General features: G+C 49.6%; 2 protein-coding genes across 4 annotated transcripts in view; both read left to right on the forward strand.

Annotated features, from left to right (window-relative positions):
* Positions 1-4,977, forward strand: part of VWA3A (von Willebrand factor A domain containing 3A) — a 53,950-nt gene extending 48,973 nt beyond the window's left edge. Inside the window, exons 29-32 of one of the 3 annotated variants that reach the window (XM_057487014.1) lie at positions 275-422; positions 1,247-1,370; positions 2,578-2,675; positions 2,863-4,977. In XM_057487014.1, coding sequence (XP_057342997.1) covers positions 275-422; positions 1,247-1,370; positions 2,578-2,675; positions 2,863-2,917 — 425 coding nt within the window. In that variant the 3' untranslated portion in view covers positions 2,918-4,977. The remainder of the gene's footprint in view (positions 1-274; positions 423-1,246; positions 1,371-2,577; positions 2,676-2,862) is intronic. The other 2 variants (XM_057487013.1, XM_057487015.1) reach the window with 2 other exon arrangements.
* Positions 4,978-8,360: 3,383 nt separating this feature from the next.
* On the forward strand, positions 8,361-25,732 carry SDR42E2 (short chain dehydrogenase/reductase family 42E, member 2). The gene is made up of 11 exons (XM_057487016.1): positions 8,361-9,272; positions 9,773-9,868; positions 11,162-11,219; positions 11,920-12,038; positions 12,673-12,748; positions 16,029-16,111; positions 17,686-17,823; positions 20,286-20,351; positions 21,062-21,125; positions 21,762-21,835; positions 24,423-25,732. The coding sequence occupies exons 1-11, from the start codon at positions 8,385-8,387 to the stop codon at positions 24,657-24,659; spliced, it is 1,899 nt and encodes a 632-aa protein (XP_057342999.1). The 5' UTR covers positions 8,361-8,384; the 3' UTR covers positions 24,660-25,732.
* The last annotated feature ends 986 nt before the right edge of the window (positions 25,733-26,718 follow it).

The raw sequence follows: 26,718 nt of genomic DNA on the forward strand, positions 1-26,718 counted from the left end.
GAGAAAGGGTTTCTCCTTGTTCTCACTGTGTAGATAAAGACACAGAGGCTCAGAGAGGTTAAGTGACTTGGTTGGGGTTAACAGCTAGGACATGGGCCATGCTCCTCCTCCTGGGCAACTCCCTTGGACTGTGGTAGCCTGAAGGGGAGTCTCTCAGACAAGTCGGTGGATTCCATTCAGACACCTTTCCTTGGGGATAGCAGGCCTTGGTTTTGCCATTGGTGGCTAGTGCCTAACCCTAAGTAAGACAACCTGCCCACACTCTTTCAGAAAGCTTTCAGTTTTCCACATGTGGAAGGAGTGTACCTCCTGACTGACGGGAAGCCTGATACCAGCTGCAGCCTTATTTTAAGAGAGGTCAAAAGAGTCATGGAGGAAAGAGACGTGAAAGTGCACACCATTTCCCTGAACGGCAGCAGCAGGTGGGCAGCAAGGAGCTGGGGCCAAGCTGTGTGCCCTTCCCATGGCCACTGAGGAGCCTGGCTTGGGCCCCTCGCCTAATACAGGGATTCATGTTAGACCCTGATCTCTCCTGGGCTCTGGTCAATAAGCCAGAAATTAGGAGGGCCTGCACAGGCGTTACACCAGATGAAAGCCTCTCTACCTGCCCCAACTTGCCCATCAGCAGGGCCCACTCTCCTGACTCTCTCCAGCATGGAAACAGATTTGAGCCAATTTCTGCAGTCACCCATTGTATTCGCCACCTGATCTGTCTTGGGAGCACAGTTGTGACTATGTAGGGGAGAAGAGTTTAAAGTACCATTGTTATGGTTGTTTTTATAAACAATCACCATAAAAGCTTCTGTATTAGACAAGAAAGATCCAGCTTCTTCCGAAAAACATTAGTACCATTGGCAGAACAGTGATGACATAGGTGCCTATTCTACCTCTCTGTCTGAACCATGAGCTCCATAAAGTTCACACTTGTGTCCCATCCAGGCCTAACACAAAGTAGGCCCTGGATAGATGCCCAACAAAGGGAAGGGGCCAGAGCATGCTGGCCTTGTGCTCTCAGGGAGTTGGGGCTGAATGGTGACACTAACACAGTGAAGCCACTTCCTGCAGTAGCCCATAAACTGGCTGGGAGGTGGGCTTGGAGCAGTGGCTGACATGGTCCCATGGCACAGACCCTCAGGGTCCAAGGCTCACTGCCCCACAGATTTGACTTCCCCGTGGGCTGGGGGCATGTGGGGAACTGTCTGGCCAGTCAGTGGGGCTGCCCCAACCTCTGTTTCTCTGCCCACAGGGCAGCGGTTAGCTTCCTGAGAAATCTGGCCTCCCTCACAGGGGGCCGCTACCACTGCCCGGTTGGTGAGGACACACTCTTCAAAATTCATGGCCTCTTGACCAAAGACTTCGTGGATGAAAGGGTAGGTTGCACAGCTACTGAGTGAAGTCTATTGAAATGGCTCAATGAAATGTCAACAACGTGGTTTTCTCCTTCTAGCTGAAAAGATCTCTGTGTCTCTTGTAAGACTCTGTCTCTTGGTTCGAAAGGGCTGCACTTCCCCACTGCTTTCCTTTTAGGCTGACCCTCCTCAAGGTTGCGAAAGAAGCAGAGCTTGGGGGTGTCATTTAATCATAGAACAATTTACATTCATGGAGCATTTAATCCTCCCAACCATTATTATACCCATTAAACATGAATAAACAGGCTCAGCAAGGTTTGGGAATATACCTTAAGCCGGAACTCAGACATCTAGCTTTTAAGCTCTATACTTTAATTCCTACATATTGTGGTCTCCCTGTGTGAAATTCATTGAAAATCAGGTAATCAAAGGATCTAGTAAGTAATAAATGTGGTAAAGTCATAGGTTCCATCACACATGTGCGGTAAGAGGAAAGTACAAATGACCCTTTTCTGATCTGACAGAAAAATTACGCACCTATTTATCCTTTTAGGGATATAATGCTGTCAATTATAACAGTCCAAGGCAACAAATTATCAAGTAAGACAACCAATCAGAATTCCAGGTTTCTTTTTGGAGGTTAAAGTGTCACAGGACAAAGCATAATTTTTTATGTCAAGTGCTTTGAATGACTCCTTTATCCAAGTACCTCTTCTAGGGACAAATAATACAAAGAACAGAAAATACAAGGAACAATACAAATACTACAGAGAGCAAAACAAGTAAAAGTGATGAATATTCACTACACAGGAAAACAAATGTGACAATATTGTATAAGTTCTTAGTTTAATACTTAATCACATCAGCTTCTTTGAATAGTTTCTGGGTGCACAGTGGGATCATAACAGTGCGATATGGAGTATATATCACTTCTGTTCTCCTGGGCAGAGAGGCACTGACTTCAGGAAGTCCAGAGACCCTGTTGGTTTGCCACCACCCTCTCCCTAGACTCTCAGACATCTTATCTCAAAGTGTCCCATTTGCAGAATGACTTCCTTGGCAGGTGGTGAGCTCCTTGTCCCTGGAGACATGCAAACTGAGGCCCACAGATTTCCTACACTGGGTGGGAGGCTGCATTTAATTAGCTCTAAAACTCTTCTGAGATCTTGAGTTTTTAAGTCACATCCATTTAATGGCTCTAACTTCGTGCTCATACCCCCTTTTCAAGGATCCCATGCTGCCAGGATTTGAAGGAGATGATTTGAGGAGATTGGCCCAGGAGATCGCCAAGGCCAGGAGCTTCCTCTGGCAGGCCAAGGCCTTCAGGTATGGCCATCAGCAACCCTCCCACATGCAGTATAGCTCCAGCCCACCCAGACCCTGGGCCTTACCAAGACATGGCCCACCCTGGTCATGACACCCTTGCTCTGAGAGCTCCTGCCCTGCTTTTCCCCTCCAGGCCCTGAAAACTGGGCATCGGGGGGACCATCTTCCTTCATCTCCTGTCCACTAGGTCCCAACTCCAGAAAAAGAAAAACAATGCAGAACCAGAAGTTGCTCTTTTTTAGAGACTCATTTTCAAGGTAAGGTGAGAGGATCGATTCTTCACCTTTTTAGTGCCCACTAAAGGCCAGGCAGTGTGCTGTTTTGTGGATGCTAGTAGCTATGCCCTGTCCCCCAGCACACCCTACAGTCCAGCCACAAGACTGTCACTTGCTGGGAATCCCTGTACCAAGCCCCTGCCTGGAATGTCCTTCTTGCCACTCTCTGCCAGGTGACTCATGTTCATCCATCAAGGACAGCTCAAATGGCATCAGCTTCATTGTGAAGATGTCCCTGGAAGCCATCAAGAGCTGGGAGCTCCAGCCTTCCTGCCACAGTGTCCTGACCAAACATCCCTCTTTACAGAGGTGACACTTATGACACAGGTCATGCTCCTTGCTCCCTTGTCAACTCCTCTTCTTGACTGTGAGCTCCCTCAGGATGAAGCTGGTGTCCTACCCATCTCTCAGTGCTGAGAACCCGCCACCTGGCAGACACACAGTAAACACTGAGCATCCAGCTTGGCTGTGGGAGCCCACCTGTAGAAAACAACCAGATGGGGTTGTTTCTGCCCTGGGCCCCTTGCTCTGTGCTTCCCACCCACCCTGGTCCATGGGGACAATGGGCATTCACTGTCAGCACATTTTGCAGGGAAGAGGAAACAGGTGAGTCTTACTGCCATTCCCCTTGCCCCTGGCTCAACCAAACTGAGCTGAAGTCTGCTCTGGAGCCCAGTCTAGAGAATGCTCGGGTCAAGCATGTGAAAATAGGGGGCCCAGCCCCATGCATACATTTGAAAATGTATGTGTCCTGTATCATGTGGTCTGGGGTTATTTTCTAAGACAAGAGAAAAATTGCTTTTATTTAATAGGATCAAAATGACTTTTAATCTAAAGTGATCATTGGTGTCTGTGTATGTGTAAATTTTTGATAAGATAAAAAGACTCATATCTAGAATTTTAAAAAAGGGACAAATGACTCAGGTATAAATGGACAATAGGTATATGAAAAGGTGCTCAACAGCCCTACCCACCAGTGAAATTCAAGTTAAAATCACAATGAGCTACCACTACACACCCACCAGAGTGGCTGAAAATAAAAAGACTGAAAATATCAAGATACAGAGCAGTCGGAATTCTCATGCATTGCTGGGGTGAGGGAGGGGCCATGTCAATTAGTTCAACCACTTTGGAAAACTTTGTGGCAATTTCTACCACAGTGAAACATACCCACTCTATGACCGAGCAATTCTACTCCAAGGGAAACAAGTGCATACGTTCCACAAAACACTCAGACAACGTTTATAGCAGGTTTATTCATAAGAGCCAAAAATTGGAAACTACCTAAATGTTCATTAATGGTAGAATGGACAAACAAATTGATACATTTGTACAGAGGAATACTACACATATATTTTTTTAATGAGCTGAAGCTATATTCAACAAGATGCATCAGTCTTATGAATAATATTGGGCAAAAGAAATCAGCCACAGAAGAATACATACTACGTAATTCCATATATGTGAATTTCAAGAACAGGCAAAACTACTGTTGGTGACAGAAGTCAGAATATTGGTCAATATTCTATATCTTGATTTGGGTGGTGGCTACACTGGTGTACACATAAGTAAAAATTCATCAAGTCCAAAAAAAAAACTGTTTGACAAGTTCTAAGGCTTGACAAGCCCTGACTTTGGCCAGGCTGCGTGCTGCGACCAGGGAGGCAGCAGTGACCACAGCACCCCCACGGGGCATCATCTCAGTCTGGTCACTGTCTCAGACAGCTGCCCTTCTGCACCACCTCTACAAACACAGAGAAAATGGCCTGTGGGGACCGTATAGCTTTGCTAGGGCTATTGTAACAAAGTACCACAAACTGAGTGGCTGGAACAATAGAAATTTATTGTCTTCAGTTCAGGAGGCTAGAGTCTGAGAAGAAGGTACCAGCAGGGCCATGCCCCCTCGGAAGGAGCTAGAAAGGATCTGTTCCAGGACTCTCTACTGGCTTCTAGTAGTTGCTTGGCTGTGGAAGCAAAACTCCGGTCTTCACATGATGCTCTCCCTGTGTGTATGTGTCCAAATTTCCCTTTCTATAAGGAGAACAGTCATACTGGATTAGGACCCCTTCTATGTTACCTCATCTTTAATCATGTCTGCAATGTTCCTAGCAAGACACCACCAACAAGCAGGAGTAATATGAGTCCTCTGGTCCTGCTGGTGGGACAGGAAGAGGCTAATCTTTGTGAATGGAAGAATGGACCAGAGTCGGTGAAGTGGTGAAGCACAGGATCTGGGTTTGAATCCCAGCCTCTCATAATGATGATAACAGCTACCATTGCTTGAATGCCACCTGGGCAGGTAACCATGTTCAACATTTTTCAGGCACCTGTCAGCCATCAGCCTGACAATGGCAATGTAACAACTGTAAAGCACCCACCATTTCCAGTTTGCAGACAAGGAAACTGAGGCTTGTAGCTACCCAAAGACACATAGCAAGAAAGTGGCAAAGCCAAGATTTAAGCCCAGCCAGACCCTGTGGCCTTTTCCAAGCACACTCTGAGCCCCTTTTCATCTCTCTCAACCTGTTTTCCTGCCTCTAAAATTGGGCTAAAACAGTTGTGAGGATTAAACAAGATACCTTACCACCTGGCATACAGCATGTGCTGGCTAAGATTTTGTTTTTCTTTTCTCCACACCCACCTATGCCAGTAGCCTCTTCAGACCAAAGTAACCAGGTCTGACTGCACAGCACCTGGGGCCTCAGTTATAATCAGCTCTCAGGCACATGGCTGCCCCTCTGCTGCTGTCACCTGCAAATGAGTTTTCCAGGGATGGTGGGATCCATCCGGGTCCCCAGTGCAAGTGAAAGGCAGTCACACTGAAGAAGCACCCATCAGACATGGAACAAAAGGCATGGGGGAATGGATGGACCCAGAGATGGGTGGAAGAAATGCAGGAAAGGAAGGGTAGGTGGATATCCGGATGGAAGGGAGTAAAGATTTATGAATTAATTGGATGGATGGAAGGCTGGACTGGTAGGTGAAATGACAGAATGACGCATGGATGAATGGACAAAGACATGAATGAAAGAAGAGGTGGGACGATGAATAGTTGGAAGAGGGGAAGGAGGGAGGGAAGGAAGGCAGGCTGAACAAAGGACTGTGTGGGGAACAGTAGGTGTGCGGAGAAGTAAACACTGCTTCTTGGGGTTCTGGGATCACCGCGGGCATGGCAGGGCCCGGCATGTAGGGGCTTTGCGCGGCTCATTGCACCACACCCCTGCTCGGCAGGCCTCAGTTTCCCTGCTGTGTGCGCTGCAGGTCCCTTGGCTAGAGAAGTAGGGCTTTCCCGCGTCACGAGTCAGCCGAGGCAAGGAGGCGGCGCAGGGGCGGGCGCGGGGCGGTCCCGGAGTCCAGCCCGTCCCCTCCCGAGGCAGCGGCGGACCCAGAGCCCAGGTTCGGCACCCACACTCGCGGGCGCAGCGCCGGGAGCACGCAGCGCCGCGGGAGCCCGTGCAGGTGAGCGCAGCGGGGGCGCGGACCAGGGCCGCGGGCGCCGGCACCGGGGTGGGCGTGAACGTGGAGTGGGGACCGGCCCTGAGCAGTCCGGCTGCTCTCGGCCTGGGGTCGCCCGCTCCTGCCTGCCCCCCCGAGGCGACGCGCTGGGGGTCGGTCTCTAACGCCCCCAAACCAATTCCTTCCACCGGACCCCACTTTGGAGTCCACGCGGACCTGGATCCAAGCCATTTACTGAAACTCCATCAAAGTTCGCAGATGTTTCCTGAGCCTCAGTTTCCATCGCTGGGTGGTTGGAACAGCAGCCTCTGCTTAACAGAATTGCCAGGAGAATTAAATGCAACCTTGTCCAGGGCCAGCCAGGGCCTGGCCAGATGCACAAGAGCCCTGGTGGTCTCATTCAGTCAGCAGCTATTGACTGACTCCCTGCTTGGGGCCAAGCACTCTTCTAGGTGCTGGGGTCACTTCAGGGATCAAAGCCCTCCTGAAGCATGTGTCCAGTGATTTGACAAGGGCTCTGGCACTTTTTCTTTCATGACCACCAGGGAGATAGATGGAGCAGCCAGGGTTATTTGGATCCATTTTACAGCTGTGGAAATAGAGGTGCAGTGAAATTTTAAGGATCTCACCCAAACGCACACCCAGAAAATGGATACCAAGGCAGAGTCCCGGTCTTTGTCATAAAAACATCTTCATAGGACAAAAAGACAGCTCTGGTCTCACGGACCCTTCCCCAGGACAGAGTCCCCTGGGCCTGGGTAGAGAAGGGCTCTTCTCTGGGGCTGGATCCTGTACCCTCTGTAAGGGGAATTAAACTCAGTCCCTGTGGTGACCCGGATTTGGGTGTCTCTGCCCCACCCCCACTGTTAAACCCTTGAGAGCCAGTGCTCATCCAGGGCATAATGCGTCCTTGACCCTGAACTTTGGAGAGCAGGGCAGTGACAGAGGAGACTAAAAGACTCAGCCCCTGTCACTTCAGCGTCCCTGCCCATGACACCACCACCACAGCCTGGGGCTTGTCTATCACCTGTTGTTTTTCACAGCCAGCATGTGCCACGCAGGGCAGAGACGTACTGTTTCTGTGTCCACAGCGACGTCTCTGTGTCCACAGTGCCTGCCCACGGCTGGCCCACAGTACACGGTTGCCAGTGGTATTGATGATGATGATGATCCCACACCTGGTGCAGCCTCCCCTCTGGTGGAGCAGGAGGTGGGGGTGGGACAATGATGGTGATGGTGACACCAGGCTGACAGCCGGGCTCACTTTAAGTCTGGAGTGAGGAGAACACGATCCCCAGTGCTGGCCCCCAACATCCACAGACCTGACCTCGAAGTCCGCAGGGGGCTCAGGTGGACCTTGTACTACCAGCCACTTGCACTGCTGGGGAACCTGGTACCCAGGCAGCAGGTGTCAGAGCAGAGGCACCACCACACGTGGAATCATGTGCAGGTGCCCAGAGCACAGAGCCCTTCAGATCCCACATGGATTCCTGCTCCTCCTCATCTCCTTCTCTTCCTCCTCTCCCTCCTCCTCCTCCTCCAGGAAGTCATCCCCCATTATCCAGTCAGAAAGCATTTGCCTCCCAGTCCAGTGGGTTTCCCCTTAACATGATTTGATCTGTCTTCCTCTGGTGTCGCATGGGAGTTGGGATTTCAAGGAACTGGTAGAGAAGTCAGGAATCTTGGTATCTGTCTGAGCCGTGCAGGGTGACTTTGGGCTTTGGTTTCCCCTAACTATAAAACCCAAGGCCTGACTGCCTTGTCTTTGACTCTCTCTCTGAAAGACCCAGCAGCTGCCTTGGAAGTCTTTCAGATTCTGAAAGGGTTAGGTTCAGTGGGGACTCAGAGGGACTCTAAGTCCTATCAAGAATTACCCTCAGTCTGATAATCCACGTGACTTGAAACAACTCTAGAACATCCTTTCTTCTACTTTTCCCTACAGGTGGACAGAACCTGGGTCTGCATGACTCAGTAGAGGATGAAGCCCAACCTGACAGGCTCTTCCCCAGAGGCTTGCAAAGCTTCCAGCCAGGGCGAGAAGAACTGTCCCGTCTGCCAGGCCTGGGGAGGGGTCTCAGGCCAGGCATCTGAGTCAGGACCTGGACCGGGGCCTGGGCCACGCTCTGGTGCTGTGTTAGGACCTGGACCTGGGCCTGGTACTCTTCTGGGTCCTGGTGCTGTCCTGGGGCCTGGGCTGGGACCTGGTGCTGTATCAGGACCTTGGCTGGGGCCTGGTACTGTTCTGGGACCTGGTGCTGTCCTGGCATCTGGGCTAGGACCTGGGCTGAGGCCTGCTGCTATCCCGGGGCCTGGGCTGGGACCTGGTGCTCTATCAGGACCTGGGCTGGGGCCTGTTACTATTCAGGGACCTGGTGCTGTCCCGGGGCCTGGGCTGGGACCTGGTGCTCTGTCAGAATCTGGGCCAGAGCCTGGTGTGGTTCTAGAACCAGGACCTGGGCAAGGGTCTGGTACTGTTTTGGGGCCTAAGCTGGGGCTTAGTGCTGTTCTGGGGCCTGGACCAAGGCCTGGTGCTATGTCTGGACCTGGACCAGGAGCTGGGTCAGTACCTGGGCCAGGAGCTGTACCATTACCTGGGCCAGGAGTAGGGTCAGGGCCAGGGCCCAGGCGGGGGTCTGGGACTGGGCCCAAACCCAGTGAGCCAACAACAGCCCCAACACGAGCACCACAGCAGAAGACTCAGGCCACACCCGTGCAGGCCCCTCGGCAGAAGGTTCTGGTGACTGGAGGAGGAGGGTACCTGGGCTTTAGCTTGGGTTCCAGCCTGGCCAAGAGTGGCTCTTCTGTCATCCTGCTCGACCTCCGCAGACCCCAGTGGGAGCTGTTCCCAGGGACTGAGTTCATCCAGGTAGAGGGATGAGGGTGTTGGGACATTGATGCGGGGCCCAGGCTGGGGGTGGAGGTTGGGAGATAGTGTCTGGTGTGAAACCAGTGGTGTGATGTGGAGAGCACAAGCCCTGAAGTCAGACTGTTTAAGCTTCATCCCTAACTCACGTGCTTCCCAGCTGGGCAGCCACCCCACAAGGCTCTACATCTCTGAGCCTCAGTGTCCACATCCATAGAAAGTGAACACTAATATCCACTTCTGAAGGGTCTTAAGGGAGTCAATGAGATAGCGCATGTAAAACACTGATCTCAGAGTCCCTGTGACTCATGATGATGATGCCCTGTAGGACCATGTAGTAAATACTATAGTAATACTGCTCCACAGGCTCTCCTGGCCCTACAGATGCTTGGCCTGTGTGGGGTCGGGGGGCCAGCTATGGGGCTTGGCAAGATGCACAGCTGGCACCTCCTTTTGCCTTGGACACAAACCTCCTGTCCCCTAGCCTTCCTTCTCTGTTTCAGGCTGATGTCCGAGATGAAGAAGCCCTGTACCGCGCCTTCGAAGGGGTGGACTGCGTCTTCCATGTGGCATCCTATGGGATGTCCAGTGCTGAGAAGGTGAGCCCCTCACATGCAGGACCTGGAGTTGGAACAGGTTCAGATCCTGGTTCTGCCTGCCACACCGCATGCCCAGGTATTATTCATTGCTGCTCTTCACCTCCTCAAGGAAAGATTTGAGCTATATCCAGCCTGCATTTTGCTTCCATGGCACAACATACCAGTTCAGCTGCTTTTTAGCCATGTGACCTAGGGCAAGTTAACCTCTCTGAACCTCTATTTCCTCATCTGTAAAGTGTGGACATTACTAGCACTTATGTCAGATCCTCTTCAAAGGGCAGTGTGACAGTATCTATCAAAATATACCCATACCTTTTGACCCACAAATCACACTAATTTGTATATTTGTAGCATTGTTTTTATAACAAAAAACACAGGAAGTAACCTAAATATCCATCAGCTGAGGACTATTTAAGTAAATTGTGATGTATCCACAGTGAAATTCCATGCAGCCATTCAAAAGACTGTGTGTGATAGAAAAACAATTTCCAAGGTGCAAAAACAGTTTTTGATGTTTTTTAAAAAGAATATTTACATACTCATACATGTCATTGTGCTGGTATTAATAAGCATTGAGTATCTCTAGAAATACATGAGACTAGAAACAGTAGTTGCCTCTGCAGTGGGGAGAAGGAAAATTTGGAATCGAGTGGGAGGGAGTTTTCCTTTTCACAGTGGACCCTTTTTACTGTGTAAATTATTTTTAACCTGTGATTGTATTACCTATTAAACAGAAACAACTGCAACAAGGGTAAATGCAGCTTAAAAGTGAATATGGACTCCTAGTGTGGTTGTAAGGATACATGAGGTGGAAAGGCTTTGCCCTGTTCCTGGCACAGAGACAGCTCACACTGTAGACCAGTTGTTTTCATTTTCCCACTCAGCCACCTTGCTAGGGCATGGGCAGTATCACTATGTCCATCTTATAGGTAAGGAAACAGAGACTTTCAGAGTGAGGAAACAGTCCAACATATCTTGAATCCCTTTTCTGTTCCAAACACTGTACCAGGTCCATTTAATGCTGCTGACCACCCCAGGGAAATCTGCCCTCACAGAGGAGGAAGCTGAGGGCCACATAGGGGACAGAATCTCCCCTGGTTGCTCAGGGAGATGGTGGTAGAGCTGAGCACTGGAGCCTGGGGCTCCCAGGCTGCCTGTGAGCCTCCCGGGATCTCTGCCTCCCAGCTAGACAGTCTGCAGTCCCTGCCCACCCACCCCAAGCCCAGCCTCACGGCCTCACTGACAAGGCAGAAGGCAGCACCATGACTTTCCCACCTCCATCTTGTCTTTTAGCTGCAAAAAGAACAGATTGAGTCTATAAATGTTGGAGGCACCAGACTAGTGATTGATGGTAGGCGCTCAGAGCTGAGTGTGACCCACTGTGTGCTTCCTGCTTCTCTCCCCTTCCCTGCCACAGGCCCAGCTCTTGGTGACAAGGGAGGGGGACAGAGGTGGGACCCTCCCCCCTTCCCCTGCCCACCCTAGCAGGGGCCTGTGGGCAGCACGTCTTTCCTGTACTGCAGACCTGCCCAGCCCCTGCATGGGGTAGGTCAGTGTGGCCTCAGCATGGCTGGGGACACGGGAGTGGAGTTTGCACATGGGCATTAGGGGTTGGGAGTAAGGAAAGTCACTGAAGTGCCAAAGTAGAAGAGCCACAGCTGGGTTCTCTGGGCATGTCCTGCTTTGTCCTGCATCCCAGTTTTCTCTCTGATTCTAGAGTGTCTTTTTTCTATTTTCCCACTGAGTGAACCTTTCTTCTGACCTGTCCCTGACAAGGAAGCTCAGGAGCCACTGAGAAGGAGGATGAGCCAGCCTGGTCCCTAGGGGCTATGGAGCAGGGACTTGACCCACACCCCTTCCCTCCTGAGCAGCTCTGTATTCTGGGGGGCCCGAGGGGCCGGGGTGTGTGTTGGAGCCTGGGTAGAGGTCAGTGGATTCACCCAAGAGGTCCTTGTGGGCCCTCCACAGCCCGCTCCCTGCTCACATTGGCCCCGTGTGTGTGTGTGTGTGTGTCTGTGTGTGTGTGTGTGTGTGTGCACCTGTCACTGCAGTTTGTGTCCGCCGGCGGGTTCCAAGGCTCATCTACACCAGCACCATCAATGTCGTATTTGGCGGGAAGCCCATAGAACAGGGAGATGAGGACTCTGTGCCATATTTCCCGTTGGAGAAGGTACCTGGCTTCCAGGAGAGGTGGGCGGGACCCACGGCTCAAGGGGTGGGGGTGGGTGGAACCAGGGTCGGGTCACAACTCAGGGTAGTCTCAGGAAGAGTGGGTTCCCAAAGCTGGGTGGCATGAGGTTTCTCCTATTTCAGCTGGTCAGGCCCTCTGCGGTTTGAAATCAGACAGACCTGGCCTTGAGCCAGCCAGGCCACTTTCTACCTGTGGGACCCTAAGCAAGTCCCTTTACCCTGAGCCTCTCTTTATTCATCTGGGCCTGATAACACCACCCCGGGTGGGGTATGGAGAACAGGAAATGAGATGGTGTGAGCAGAAGTGCTGTGGGAAGGCTGAAGGACTGCACGTTAATGATTCGCCCAACGTACGCCCAGTATCAGCATCCCAAGCAGGCATTTGAGGCTGGTGGGTGAGGCGCCCTGGTTGTTATTACTGCTCTGAACTCTGCTCCCATCCAGAGGGAGAGGGACAGGGGGCCTCAGAGCTGGCCATTCGCCAGTGAGAGTCCCCAGAATCCAGCCCCTGTGTGGTCTGAAGCAAAGGTGCAGCCCTGTGGCCCGGCCGGGCGGGCACTCCAGAAGTGTCACCAGCCCCATCTGGTGGCTCCATTCTCCCTGTCCTCTGGTAGCACATGGACCACTACTCCCGAACCAAAGCCATTGCGGACCAGTTGACCCTCATTGCCAATGGAACACCTCTTCCAGGTGAGTATTGTAGGGCCCTGCTCAGCACAAATGTGCATGCCCTCTGCTGCCTCCCCAAAATACATGTGATTCTAGCTTTCAGCTGATATGTTGCTGAGGCTCTCCTTCCTACCAAAGGAGTTTCCCAGGGCCTTGGTCATTCATCATTCAACAAATTCTGAACACCTGCTATGTGGGGATACAGCCAGAACAAGTTAGGCCCAGTCTCTGCCCTCATGTTGCTCATGAACTGGTGGGGAAGTGACCAGAGAGGTGCATCCTTTTTTTGCCACAGAGGAGTTTAAAGACCCTCTTTAGATAAAATAGTACAGAATTATGAATAAGGAATGAGCCATAGCACTTGGGGAGGGCTATGCAAGTGAGGGGCCCTCAAGCTTAACCTTCAATAACTTGCCAGAAAAATCATCCCCAGCTGCCTTACTATATTGCCTCTTTTGGTTATAGAGAAGTAATAGTAGATTATGGGCAGGTGGGAGTATGGTGCAGTAACTAAGCACCCACAACCTGGCATCAGACTGAACTGAGTTCAAATCCAAGCTCCGACACCTCTTAGCTTTGTGATCTTGGGCAAAACACTCACCCTTTCCATGCCCCAGTTTCCTCATCTATAAAATAGGGGATAAAAGGGGCATCTAACTCAAAGAGCTGGTAGGAAAAAAAATAATGCCGGACACTGCTAAAAAGGAAAAAAAAAGAAAATGACCAGTTTGCATTTATCAAATGCTTACAATATGCCAGGTCCTATTTTACATGCTAATTTTATATGTGAAAGTCATGCTAATTCTTCACAGCATCCATATGAGGTAAGATCCTTAGGTATTCCTTGCTTTCTAAACTCAGGAGCCAAATAGATACAGATAAATACCTTGCTCTCCGAATTATCACTGTTTGTTTCCTAAAATCCAGACACTATAAAGAATCAGAAAATTTGGTTTTCCTCACTATCTAAACTCAGGGGCTATGTGCATTTGGAGAGTAGGGGATGCTTGAAATTGTAATCTCCACATTTACAGGGAAGGAAACTGAGCCTGAGAGGTTAAGTGACTTTGTTCAAAGTCACACAGCTATTAGGTGGCAGAGGTGGGATTTGAATCCCCCTCCTTCCCAGGAGTCTAACCCCAGAGCCTGAGGCTTAACCATCTTGCTTCACTGTAGCCACAGCTGAGTAGGTCTGTATGCATGGGCTCTTTTCCCTAAAATCCTCCCCACTCCACCCTGTCAACTGGGCCTGTCAGGCCTTGACCCCTAGCCCCAGAGGGAACATCCAGCTGTGTTTTCCCAGGAGTTTGACCCTGTGGTGTTGAATTCACTTCTCTACCTGGGCCTCCTCCTGCTAGACCAGTGGCCTACAAACCAGACATCTAATCCTCTAACTGAGAATTATTTATATCAGCATCCCCAGCTTTCCATGGCCAGGAGTCATGGTTACCCTGGACCCTGCCCCTCTGTGACGTGGTTGCCCAGTGCCCCACTGGCCAACATCAGCTGCAGTCCAAACCCCCACCCCTCAACCAAGCCCAGGTGACCCACAGTTTAAAACTAACTGCAGGCTGCTTACAGAAGAGCTCACCTGTTACCTGCCTTTCAGGAATCCAGCCACAGTCATCTAGGTGATTTTGAGTTTCTACTACCCAAGCTGGATGCTGAGACTCTGCCTTTAACCCAGTTTCAGGCCCAGGTCCCCATAGCAATGTCCTGAGATATGCAGATCCCAGCTCAGTGTGAACACGAATGTGTCCCACGTGTGTTAATGTCTTGGGACCACCACGATAAATAACCACAAGCTTGGTGACATGAAACAAATGGAAATTTCTTCTCTCACAGTTAACAGCCAGGCATCAGATCAAAACGGCAGCTGGGCCATGCTCTCTCAGAGGCTCTAGGGGAGAACCCCTTCTTGTCACTTCCAGGCCACTTCTCATGGCCCCACTCACTCCTTGGTCATGGCTGCATCCCTCATCTCTGCTTCCGTCCTCACATGGCCTCCTCTCCTCCATCTGTCTCCTCTCTGTGAGTCTCTTGTAAATGTACTTGAGATTGGATTTAGGGCTCACCCGATAATCCAAGATTATCTCATTCTGAGATCCTTAATTACATCTGCAAAGACCGTTTTTCCAATAAGCCACAGGTTCTGGGACATGGTCATACCATTTTGGGTGCCAGCACACACCCTACTACACTGGGTGTCAGTGTAAAGTGGAGGTGTTGAGGGGGAGCAGTTGGGGTTTGGCTGTGGCCTAGAGATACTGGCCCTGGTTGATTTAAAAGGAAAAGAGAATTTATGGTGGAAGGATGTGGGATAGCTTCTGGAAAATATGTTTCCAGAAAAATGACCAGCAGGGCTTGGAAAGGACAGAGTCAAGCAGCTCCAGGCACCTGGTAGCAGGAGCTCTTCAGAGTGAACCCACTCCTGGGATTTTATATTCTGGTGCCAGTGATGCCCAGGTCACATTTCTGGGTGAGAACATGTCACCTTGGATCCCATGGCTACCATCTCACAAGGGTGGCACATCTAGCCTGACAGTCATCTCAAACCTTGTGTAAAGGGAGAGAGGTCCCCCAAAGGAAGGTCAAAAGAACCTGGACTTGGGTCCCCCATCTCAGCTCCACTAGGCTAAACTGTGTGCCCTTGGGCAAGTCACATCCCTTCCCTGAGCCTTGGCTCTTTTATCCATAAAACAGGGATAATAACAACTCTTATCTTGAAGGGTTGTCTTGTGGACAAAGTCCTGGCTTACTAGAGCACCAGGCACATAGCAGGACCTCTCTGAGAGCCATCACTCCTCACCTAACTGATGGTCAGAAAAAGGAAAGAACCATAGCTGTTGGCATGAGGGAGTGTGGGTCTGTGTGCTTCTGTAAAATGGGCACAGTAGGACTATCAAGGGAGTTAAAGGAGAGCGTGTTTAAGTGCTGGGTAAACTCTCATGGGCCTGCACATATCTCGTATCTCATCAAGGTCCTACCTCTGTCACTGGCCTCTGAGCATGCTGAGGACAGGGACCATTTCTTGGTCGCCCTTGGATCTCCATAGCATACATCCTGGGGCTTAGTGGAGGGAGTTGGGGTGGGGGTGGAGAGGGGTGGAGGGTGCTGAATGGTGTTTATTGATGACCAACTGATTGACTAAGAGAATAATTAATTAATGAGGAAACCCCAGGGGCCCCGGTTCCCCACCTACCTACCAGGTAAGGACCAGGAAGTGTGAAGAGCCTTTCTCTCCCTCTCCATGATGGTCCACCCCTCCCCAGATCCTTGAATGCCCTCACCTGTGTCCTAGGAGGAGGCACTCTGCGGACCTGTGTGCTCCGGCCTCCAGGGATCTATGGCCCTGAAGAGCAGAGGCACCTGCCCCGCGTGGCGGTATGTTGTCCCAGCCCTGGGCCTGAGGCACAGGAGGAGTCTGGCTGATGTGTGCATGGACTGGGGTTCTCCTAGCCCAGGGTCACTGCATCAGTCTTGGGGGTAGTGTCCCGAGCCTGGGACTCTCAGTTCTGGGAGATGCCCCTGGCCCTGAAGAAGACCCACCAGGAAGAGAGTTTGCACTGTGTACCAGCCAGACCTAGGCACAGGTGGAGGAGACACAGAGCTCTGACCCCGAGGCAGAAGGGAGCCCACTGCATCCACTGAGGTACAGGCTCCCTGAGGTCCAGATGGGTCACCTCCAGCTACCAGCACAAGGGTCTTCATGCAGAAAACCTCTTTCCAGAGAAAGACAGATGCCAGGAATATAATGCCAAGGATGCTAGGCCCTGTCCTCAGATTCCTCACAGCCTGGTCAGGAGATAGATGCCATAGTCACAGATGAGTGTGGTAGGGGCTGCATAGAGGGAAGAATGAGAAGATGGGAGCAAAGCAGGGAGGACCTGGCAGGGGAGGTCCAGGAGGGCTTCCTGGAGGATGTGAAGCCTGTGCAGTTAGGAAAGAAGGAATTAACCAAGGAAACGGGTGATAGAGAAGATGGTCCAAACAAAGTGGACAGCCTGGGCACAAACCTGGAAATTAGAAAGATTATACTATTCAGGTTTTGGGACAGGATCAGTGAACAAAACAGACAAGGATTCCTATCCTGGTGGGGCTTGTAATCTCACACGAGCAGATAGATAATAAGCATGGTAAATGATAAGGACTGTCCAAAGATGCCAGGCACCGTGCAGTAGGGTGTGGGGGAGCTGAAACAACCAGGGGACATGCGAGCATCAGCTTGAAGATGATGGGGCGCATCACATAGGGTTCTGGCAGAAGAGCCTTCCAGGTAGAGGGAATAGCTAGTCCAGAGCCCTGAGATGGGAACCCACCAGCATATTCCAAGGAGGAGGCTGTGAGGCAGGAGTTGGGCAAAGGGGACTTGCTGAGGGTGGGGTGGACAGGAAATGAAGTCAGAGAGTAGGTGGGGCCAGATCAGAAGGGCCTCTTTGGCCTTGGCAAGGACTTCAGGAGAAACACAGAGTCTGATTTAGGGTTGAAAAGGATCCCTCTGACTGTAGGGAGAACAGCCTGAGGGGCCATGGCAGGAAGTGGGGACCAGCAGGAGTTCTTTGCATATCCAGGTGAAAGAAGAGGGCAGCAGTCAGAAGTGGCTGGGATCCAGACAGATGGTAATAGTTGAGCCAACTGGATTTGCAGATGGCTGGATGTGGAGCATAGAAAAGGGAGCCAAAGGTGGGCTGCAGGGTTTTAGCTTGGGCGGTGGAGTGCTGTCAGCTGGGACGGGAGGGAGGAGCGGGCTAACAGGGGCAGGAAGTCAGTGCTCTGTCCAGGACACAGACAAGTTTGCACTGTCAGTTAGACAGCTACATGCAGATGGTGGGAAGGCACCTATCCTTGGATCTGAAGCAGAAGGGTCTGGCCTGGAGCTAGAAATTTGGGAGCTGTCAGCATATAGGTGGAGTTTAAAGCCTCTCCAGGATTAAGTCTGTGTTTAACCCCTGTTCCAGAGCCACATCAAGAAGAGGCTGTTCATGTTCCGATTTGGAGACCACAGGACACGGATGAACTGGGTCCATGTGCGCAATCTGGTTCAGGCACATGTGCTGGCGGCCGAGGCCCTCACAGTGGCCAAGGCCTATGTGGCTGTGAGTCTCCTGCAAAGCTCCCCTCTCTTCCCTGCCACAGGCAGCAGGCAGGGCCCATCCCTAAGGGATTCCTGGCTAACAAATAACATTCCTCCCCAACTGCAGATGGCTAGTGGGACTGTTGGCCCAAGGAAGCTGGGGAGCAGGGGGTGGTTCTTATTTTCTTTTTTTAAAGTATTGTTGATATACAATCTTACACTGGTTTCAAATGTACATCACAGTGGCTCAACAGTCCCTGTGATCAACTTATATTGTGATTGTGAATTATTGTGCCTTTTCATCTTCCGTGCCCCGCACTTGCCCCCGACCCTTCCCCCTTGGTAATGGCTAGTCACTTCTCAGTGTCTGTGAGTCTAATGCTGTTTGTTCCTTCTGTTTTGCTTTGTTTTTATATTCTCCAAATAACTGAAATCATATGGTATTTGGCTTTCTCCTCCTGGCTTATTTCACTGAACATGATACTCTCTAGATTCATCCATGTTGTTGCAAATGGCAGGATTTCTTTCCTTTTTATGGCTGAATAATATTCCACTGTGTATGGAATGGAATTACTGGGTCAAATGGTATTTCTATTTTCAGTTTTTTGAGGAACCTCCATACTGCTTTCCACAGCAGTTGCATCAATTTGCATTCCCATCAACAGTGTAGGAGGGATCCTATTTCTCTGTATCCTTGCCAGCATTTGTTGTTTCTTGTCTTTTGGATAGTGGCCATTCTCACCAGTGTGAGGTGAGATCTCATTGTGGTTTTACTTTGCATTTACCTGATGATTAGCGATGTGGAGCATCTTTCCATATGCCTGTTGGCCATTTGTATTTCTTCTTTGGAGAAGTGTCTGTTCAGGTCCTCCACCCATTTTTTAATCGGGTTGTTTTTTGAGTGTTGAGGCATTATGTATGTATGACTTATCAGATGAGTCATTTATGAATATATTCTCCCATACTGTAGGATGCTTTTTTGTTCTGCTGATGGTATCGTTTGCTGTACAGAAGCTTTTTAGTTTGATATAGTCCCATTTATTCATTTTTGCTTTTGTTTCCCTTGCCTGAGGAGATGTGACCAGGAAAAAATTGCTCATGCTTATATTCAAGAGATTTTTGTCTACGTTTTCTTCTAAGAGTTTTATGGTTTCATGACTTACATTCAGGTCTTTATAATAATCTAGTTTCATTCTCTTACATGTAGCTGCCCAGTTTTGCCAACACCAGTTGTTGAAGAGGCTGTCATTTTCTCATTGCATATTCATGGCTCCTTTATCATATATTAATTGACCATATATGCTTGGATTTATATCTGGGCTCTCTATTCTGTTCCAATGAACTATGGGTCTGTTCTTGTGCCAGTACCAAATTGTCTTGATTACTGTGACTTTGTAGTAGAGCTTGAAGTTGGGGAGCATAATCCCCCCAGCTTTATTCTTCCTTCTCAGGATTGCTTTAGCTATTCAGAGTCTGTTGTGGTTCCATATGAATTTTAGACCTATTTTCTCTAGTTCACTGAAGAATGCTGTTGGTGTTTGATAGGGATTACATTGAATCTGTCAATCGCTTTGGGAAGGATGGCCATTTTGACAATATAAATTCTTCCTATCCATGAGCATGGGATATATTTCCATTTATTGGTATCTTCTTTAATTTCTCTCATGAGTGTCTTGTAGTTTTCAGAGTATAAGTCACCTCCTTGGTTAGGTTTATTCCTAGGTACTTTATTCTTTTTGATGCAATTGTAAATGGAGTCATTTTCTTAATTTCTCTTTCTGCTAGTTTGTCAGTATATAGGAATGCAACAGATTTCTGTGTATTAATTTTGTTTCCTGCAACTTTGCTGAATTAAGTTATTAGTTCTAGTAGTATTTTGGTGTAGTCTTTAGGGTTTTCTATGTATAATATCATGTCATCTGCAAATAGTGAGAGTTTAACTTCTTTGTTACCAATTTGGATGCCTTTCATCTCTTTGTGTTGTCTGATTGCCGTGGCTGGGACTTCCAATACATGTTGAATAAAAGTGGTGAGAGTGGGCATCCCTATCTTGTTCCTGATCTTAGAGGAGAGGGTGGTTCTTTATAGAACATCATTAGCTCCTCCCAGTGACTATGTGAGGTGGGTATTGTTGACCCTGAAATAATTATCACCAAATGCTACGCATCTTATATACACCATCACAATTAATCTTCACACAGCCCAAGAGGGAGATCTAACTTTATTCTCCCATTCCTCAGATGAAGAAATTGAGATACAGAAAGGTTAAGTGACTCCATGAGATCATACAGCCAGTGTGGCAGGCCCAGAATTCAAAGGGAATTGCCAGGTCTCTTGCCAGGGCTGGGGGCTGGCAATGACTCCTCAATGGCTGCTCAGGAGAACTGGCCGGGGTTTGGGGTGGCTGCTGGGAGACATCTGAAAGGGTGGGGTCTGGCAGTGGGTGGGTACCTGACTGTCCCCCTCCCCTTATGTCCCCTTCAGAGTGGACAGGCATACTACATCAATGACGGGGAAAGCGTCAACCTCTTCGAGTGGATGGCCCCACTGGTAGGTGCCCAGATGCCCACCTCTACCCTGAGTGAGAATTTGGGAGTCCCCATGTCTTCTCTCCCTGTCATCCTTTCCTACTTCCAAAAGCTCCAGAAGATTTTGGAAGATTAAAAATCAGTTCTGGCAACAGTGTCCCTGGGCCACATTGGAACTGGCTGGAGTTGGGTTGTGGCTGCTTATTTGGGGGCTGTACTGCTTCTAGTCCAGCATGCTTCCCCATTTATGTTGACTTCTTGCCCTGTGGCATTTTGCATGTGATCCCCCATACCGTGTGGTAAGCTCTGTAAGGGGTAGGTAGAAGGTGGACTGAAGAACAAGGAGAGCTGTTAGTCTTGGGGTCTCCAATGCTGCTGCCCCTTCCAGAACCCCAGTCTCCTCCCCCAGCAGCCTACAGCCTCCTCAGGGGCCAGGCTTGCCAGAAAGTGGTTGACCAGAAACCCTGCACTGGAGGCTGCATCCTTGGGACATTCAGGCCCTCACATGTCAACTTTAATAGCTTTACTGAAGTATCATTCATCTACCATACAATTCACTTATTTAAAGCACACTGTTCAATGGCTTTTACTGTATTCAGAGTTGTGCAGCACCATAACCAATTTTACAATATTTCATCACCCTCTGCTGGTCCCAGGGTAAGGGGAAGATATGTCCTTTCCATACCAGCCCCTGAAGGACCTGTTCTCATATCAGGCTGTGTTTCCTTGCAGTTTGAGAAGCTAGGGCACAGCCAGCCCTGGATCCAGGTGCCCACATCCTTGGTCTACCTGACAGGTAAGGAGAGGAATACGTGGATTAAAAGCCCTCTATGTGCCATTTAAAGCAGGGGTTTGCAAACTTTGGTCCACCATAGCACAGACGTGGGACACGTCTTATGCCCACATTGCCACAACAATTACCACTCTGTGTCCCCAGCTGAGAAAAGTTCTGGTGGTTTTACAGGACTGTATGTAAATTTCCAGTTCCTAGCAAGCTAACTATAACTCAGTGGTTCTTAACCCCAGGCCAATTATGTTGGGGTGGGGTGGGAGTGGAGCATAAGCATTTTTAGTAGTAGTCCAGAATGCAGCCCAGGCTGAGAACCACTGCTCCAACTTCTTTCTCCTGCTTAAGAGAAGTGAATGAGAGAGAGACACGATCATAGAAATAACTTTGAATCTGCTCAGATTAGGTTAAAATGCAAGTCCTTTACTAACAACTTATTGTGACACATTTCACAGCCAAACAAGGCACCTGGTGTGTGCTGGGGACAGCTGATTTAAAGGAATCCAAGGACAGGGAAATATTTGCAAAATGAAGGCCCCCCCTAGCAAAGCAAATAATGCCCCCAAGTGATGTGTCACCAGGGGCCTCCCTGGAGCATACATAAAACATGGCACCCTGGTCATTGGCCCCTCTTTTCCCCCACAGCCACCATGATGGAGTATCTGCACCTGGCCCTGAGGCCCATCTGCAGTGTCCCACCGCTGCTCACCCGGAGTGAGGTAAGTGGGCTGCTGCTAGGAGATTCCTGTGCCCCCTCCCGAGCCTTCCCACCCCATTTCCCCACCCCCACTGCTACCACCCCTCACCCCTTTGACACCAAAACTGGATGCTCCTCTGAGGTTTCAGAACCTTCCACATGGACCCAAATCTAACAGTAGCTCCTTTATAATCATCCCAACCTCTGGGCTTTTGTTTAGGCTGTGCTCTCTTGGTCTCAAATGCGACAGCTCCAAGCCCATCCCTGAGCACTGTCATTTCATCCATAAGCAGCTTATCTTCCCAGCCAGACCAGAGGCTCTCAAAGGCAGGTTCTGTGACATTCACTTTTTTGAATGCCACCACTCCCACCAGCTCTCAGTACACACACACACACACACACACACACACACACAGCCTGATTGAAGGCTCTAGGTTCACCACTCATACTTAATAATAAGTATATATTAAGTAACTACTGTGTACAGAACACTATTCTCAAATGATGATGTAGTTTTCTACTTGCATGCACAGTTTTAAAGAGAGAATTTTGAATGCAGATTGTAAACAGTAAAGCAGCAAGTGGTATTTGGAGTTATCTGAAAAATCCTTCCAGTCCTCTGTTTCATTCGATTCTCTCTGGTGCCCTGCTGAGTTAGGAAGGGCAAAAGATTATGAGTCCCATTTTGTAATTAGAAACTGAGCCCTAGAGAAGTTAGTGACTTGCCAAAGGTCCCACCATTCTGGAGTTGGCTTCAACTCCAAGCTCAGTGCTGTCTACCTCAGGGAATAGAAAATGGGCAACAGAAAGAAGCAATCCTCCTATGGTTTCTCCTCTGAGCTATCCAGACTAGCAGAAGAAAGAAAATGAAAATACCCACCATCAACTGGGTGGTGACAATATGCCAGGCATTGTGCTTTATCTCATTTAATCTTTGCTACTATTCTAAATTGTAGATTCTATTATCATCTCTATATCTAGAGGAGAAAATGAGACACACGGGGTTGAAATAACTTGCCCACAATCCCTCACTCAAGTAGCAGAGCTGACCTTCGAACCCCACCCAGACCTAAATGATTTAACCACCACCTTGTGAAATGAGTCAGGAATCACATCCACGTAAAATAGCTGCCAAGGTGCTGCTGAACTGTGGTGGGGCAGGGACTTGGCTCCCCTCCCTGCCATTTCACTTTTGGGGTTCTTTCAGCTCCAGCAAAGCGCTACTTAGGGGGTTTCTGGGCACTGTGGCTCGTGCGCCCTCTGCTGGTCAGTCTGTGACATACCAACCAGCCCTCTGTGTCTTTACATGGTCGTTTGTTCAGTTTAATATTTTTTGAGCACCTGCTGTGGCCAGTCACTGTGCTGAGCAATGGAGGAAATACATAGTCCTTACTCCAAGGAGTTCACAGTCCTAAGGGGAATAAAGCCCAGGAAGAGGGCAACTCAACACACTGTGATAAGGGCTGTACTGGGGAAACTGATGAGGAACTTCAGAGCACACAGAAGGGGTACCTAAACCAGTTCTCAAGTTAGGGGGACTTCACAAATGAAGTGATTTCTAAGCCTGAGATCTGAGAATACAGTGTGCCAGGATCATGTTTATCTAGCTCTCAGCTGCATCCCCCAAGGCCCTGAACTTACTGGCTGGGGCAAAAAAGGGACAAGAACTGGCCTCTTTCCCCCCACAAGCACCCAAGACCAAGGGCTTGACCATAGGGGCTGTTTCAGTGCCATGAGAGCACCAAGCAGCTAGTGAATCTCTTCCCAGTTAGCAGCTGAGGAACAAGGGTGGAAGAAATGAGTCAGGTGGAGAGCATCCTCCCAATCCCAGCACAACAGGGTAAAACACCAGCTAGAATCCGACTCCCGTGTGACCTCGGGCAAGTCACTTGGCCTCTCTGATCTTCAACTTTCAGATATGTAAAGAGATGGTGGTAGTGTATCTCAGAGGATTACATAAGATAAAAAGGCCTAGAAAGGACTTAGTTCCGGCCAGTTACAGAGTGCCTGTTCAGTAATTGATAGCTGTCAGTACTGTCCTTACAGCCTTGTAGGCCCCAGGCCATCTAGCAGTGAGGGAGAATCACAGCTCACACCCTGAAGAGTGATCACTTCCGCATAATTGAATTCCTGTTTTAGGGAAGGCTTCACCATGGGGCCTGCCTGGCCACACTTGGACTGGGGCTGTGGGTCAGGAGGCGAAGGAGTATTTCCTGGAGATGGTTTTTCTTAGAGCAGCCCGTAAGCGTCTCCCAGCGGTACCCAAGAATATAAACAAGGGCTTCCTGGTTCCCAGCACAGTCTAGAACGGTGAAGGGGAGTGCAGAGGTGGGGCTTTTACGTTTGAGGTACTGAGAAGTTCAAAACGGTCAGGGAGACGCTTAAAAGGCATCAAGATTCAGTGCCCTCAAGGAAAATGGAAATGGGAGGGAGAAAGAAAGTCCTCCCGGACGAGGGTGTAGCAGGAGCAAGAGTCAGAATACAGGTCCTTCAACCTCGCGGTGCGACGGAAGGGAAGTCCCTGCCTCTTTTCTCTTCTGTGAAACAAGCTGGAGGGCATTTCCCACCTTCACCAGTCCCGCCCTCGGCTGCCCCGCCTCTCCCCGCAGGTGCGCAGCGTGGCTGTGACGCACACCTTCCAGATCGCCAAGGCCCGCGCCCAGCTCGGCTACGCGCCGGAGAAGTTCAGCTTCGCCGATGCCGTGGAGCTGTACGTGCAGTCCATGACCGGGCGGCCCCGCGGCCCCACGGCGCGGACGCTCCTGCGGCTGCTGCTCGGGCTGCTGCTGCTCGGCCTGCTCGTCCTGGCCCTGCTCTTCCCAGGCCTGCTGCCGGCCGTAATCTGAGCTTCGCCACCTGCCTGGTCCCTGCCCCTGCTTCACCTTCCGTGCTTGGGCCGGCCCGCCCCACCCTATGGGTTGCGCCCTTGCTCCGTCCCCTCTCCGTCCTTCGGGTCTTTGTCCCGCTTCCCCTGGCCTGGCCCGGTTACGGACGAAGTCGTAGCCTTAGAGACGGCTTCGCCTTGCGGGCCCTCTCCCCGCTCATGCCCAGGCCTGTCCCGATCCCGGTTTTTCCCAGACCCACCTGGCCCCACCAGTACGTCTAAGCCCACCCCTTGGCTTCTACTTCCGAAACTGGTCCCTCCCCTCTCCTACTTGTGATTCGGTCCCAGCCCCGCCCCCTGTGGCTCCACCCACCTCTCGCACGCCGCCTAGGTGAGCTCTCTGGGCGGCCTGCAGCAATCCAGGGGCTAGTGCAGGCGAGGGCGGGGTTTGCAGTGTTCAATGCTGCTGCCTGTCTAGGGCCTCCGGACCCTTCTCACTGCCCAAGCTTCTCTGGGCTTATCCTGAGATCTTCTTGGCTTCTTGGATTAGACCCATTCCAGGAGAACTGCGTTTGATACGCTGCTACCCTAAAGTTTTGGGTTCCTTCACTCGTGCAGGTCTGTCTTTGTGTTGATATCTAGGATAGGAAGGACGCTGGAACCCCAGGCTTCTGCCTAGACCAACCTGGCCTTTTTGGGTTTCCAGTTTATGAGTCTGGGGATGAGTCAGCTTATTGTAATCACAGGTTCCTGTACCAGCAAAAACATAAAAAAGAAAAAAGACTTTAAGGTGGTCAAAAGGTACAAATTCCCAGCTATAAATATGTAATGGAAATGTACAGCATGGTTACGATGGTTGATAATTTGTATATGTATTGCTAAGGGAGTAGATCTTAAAAGTTTTCATCACAAGAAAAAAACGTGCTGTGGTGATGAGTAACTAGACATTGTGATAATCATTTCACAATACAGTATTACATATATTGAATCATTATGTTGTACATCAGAAACCAATATAATATTAACATGTCAATTATATCTAAAAAAACACTTTTTAAAGAATGGACTTCTTTAAAAAGTATCAGTACAGTTATAATGGGAAGAATTAAAACTTAGTTGACTATATTTTATAATTTAGTATTGCTTCTTTTTGCTAATGAAGGATCAGTGATCACCATGATCTTTAATGTTTAAACCCACAAAATTTATTATCCAACACTGCTCTCCACAGAAACAGCATCTCCCTATCATCTTGGTGTCTGTTGTGAGTACCAAGATACCGATGTGTAAATACGTCTTTGTATATATCATAATATATATATATGAAACTGTGGCCAGTGGATCCTGGCAGAGATGGAAACCATCACAAGCCTAGGGAAGCCTGTGGTGAAGGGGGAGCAAATGTGTTGTTAGAGCCAGCATGGCCATTGTGGGGTATGGGTATCGCTGTGTGTCCCTCTCCGCTGATCAATTCAGAAAGTTTGTGAAGCAGCTAAAAAGCGGATGCTTCTCTTTGCTAGGTTGAATTGCATATGTATGTGTAATTTTTTAAAGTTCAATAATAATTCTTTATGTCTGTTCAATGCTTGACCGTTGGAAAGGGCTTTCATCTATATGAAAGGGCTACCCTTTCAGTAGGGTTTATTCTCGTTGTATAGAAGAAGAATGGGAGTTGTGTCTGACTTTAAAGAGTACAGGAAGTACAGTTACTGCCCTGCAGCTGGGCTAATTTGGTGGAGCTGCCTAAGGTCTACTGGCCTAAACACGACTCATGGTTATTTCTGCCATGCCAGTTCTTGAGCTGAGCTCTGGGATCCACCTCAGTCTCAGATCCACAAACCTCAGGCCATGTGGGGCTGGCAGTCCGTGCAGGGCTCCCTTCCTTCTCAGTAACACACTTGCCTCTAAACTCTCCTCCTCCTTCTCTGACGTTCCTCTCTCTACCAATCCTGAGAAATCTGTTCTTAGAGCAGGGAAAACAGGTTTTTAACTGTTCACATAATCTTCTAGATCTTTGTCTACTGCCAAACCTCAGCTTTTGAAATCCAAAAGCAAAATCTTTTTTTTTTTTTTCTGGATTT

Source organism: Manis pentadactyla, chromosome 10 (genome assembly GCF_030020395.1).
Source record: "Manis pentadactyla isolate mManPen7 chromosome 10, mManPen7.hap1, whole genome shotgun sequence".
In the NCBI taxonomy this organism is placed as follows: domain Eukaryota; kingdom Metazoa; phylum Chordata; class Mammalia; order Pholidota; family Manidae; genus Manis; species Manis pentadactyla.

What these genes read in the sequence shown, in the direction of transcription:
- SDR42E2 (XM_057487016.1), top strand. Translation starts at nt 8,385, where the DNA reads ATGAAGCCCAACCTGACAGGCTCTTCCCCAGAGGCTTGCAAAGCTTCC. An exon ending in GGATGTCCAGTGCTGAGAAG is followed by an intron (nt 9,869 to 11,161) that starts GTGAGCCCCTCA and finishes CTTGTCTTTTAG; the next exon opens with CTGCAAAAAGAACAGATTGA. An exon ending in CAATGGAACACCTCTTCCAG is followed by an intron (nt 12,749 to 16,028) that starts GTGAGTATTGTA and finishes CCTGTGTCCTAG; the next exon opens with GAGGAGGCACTCTGCGGACC.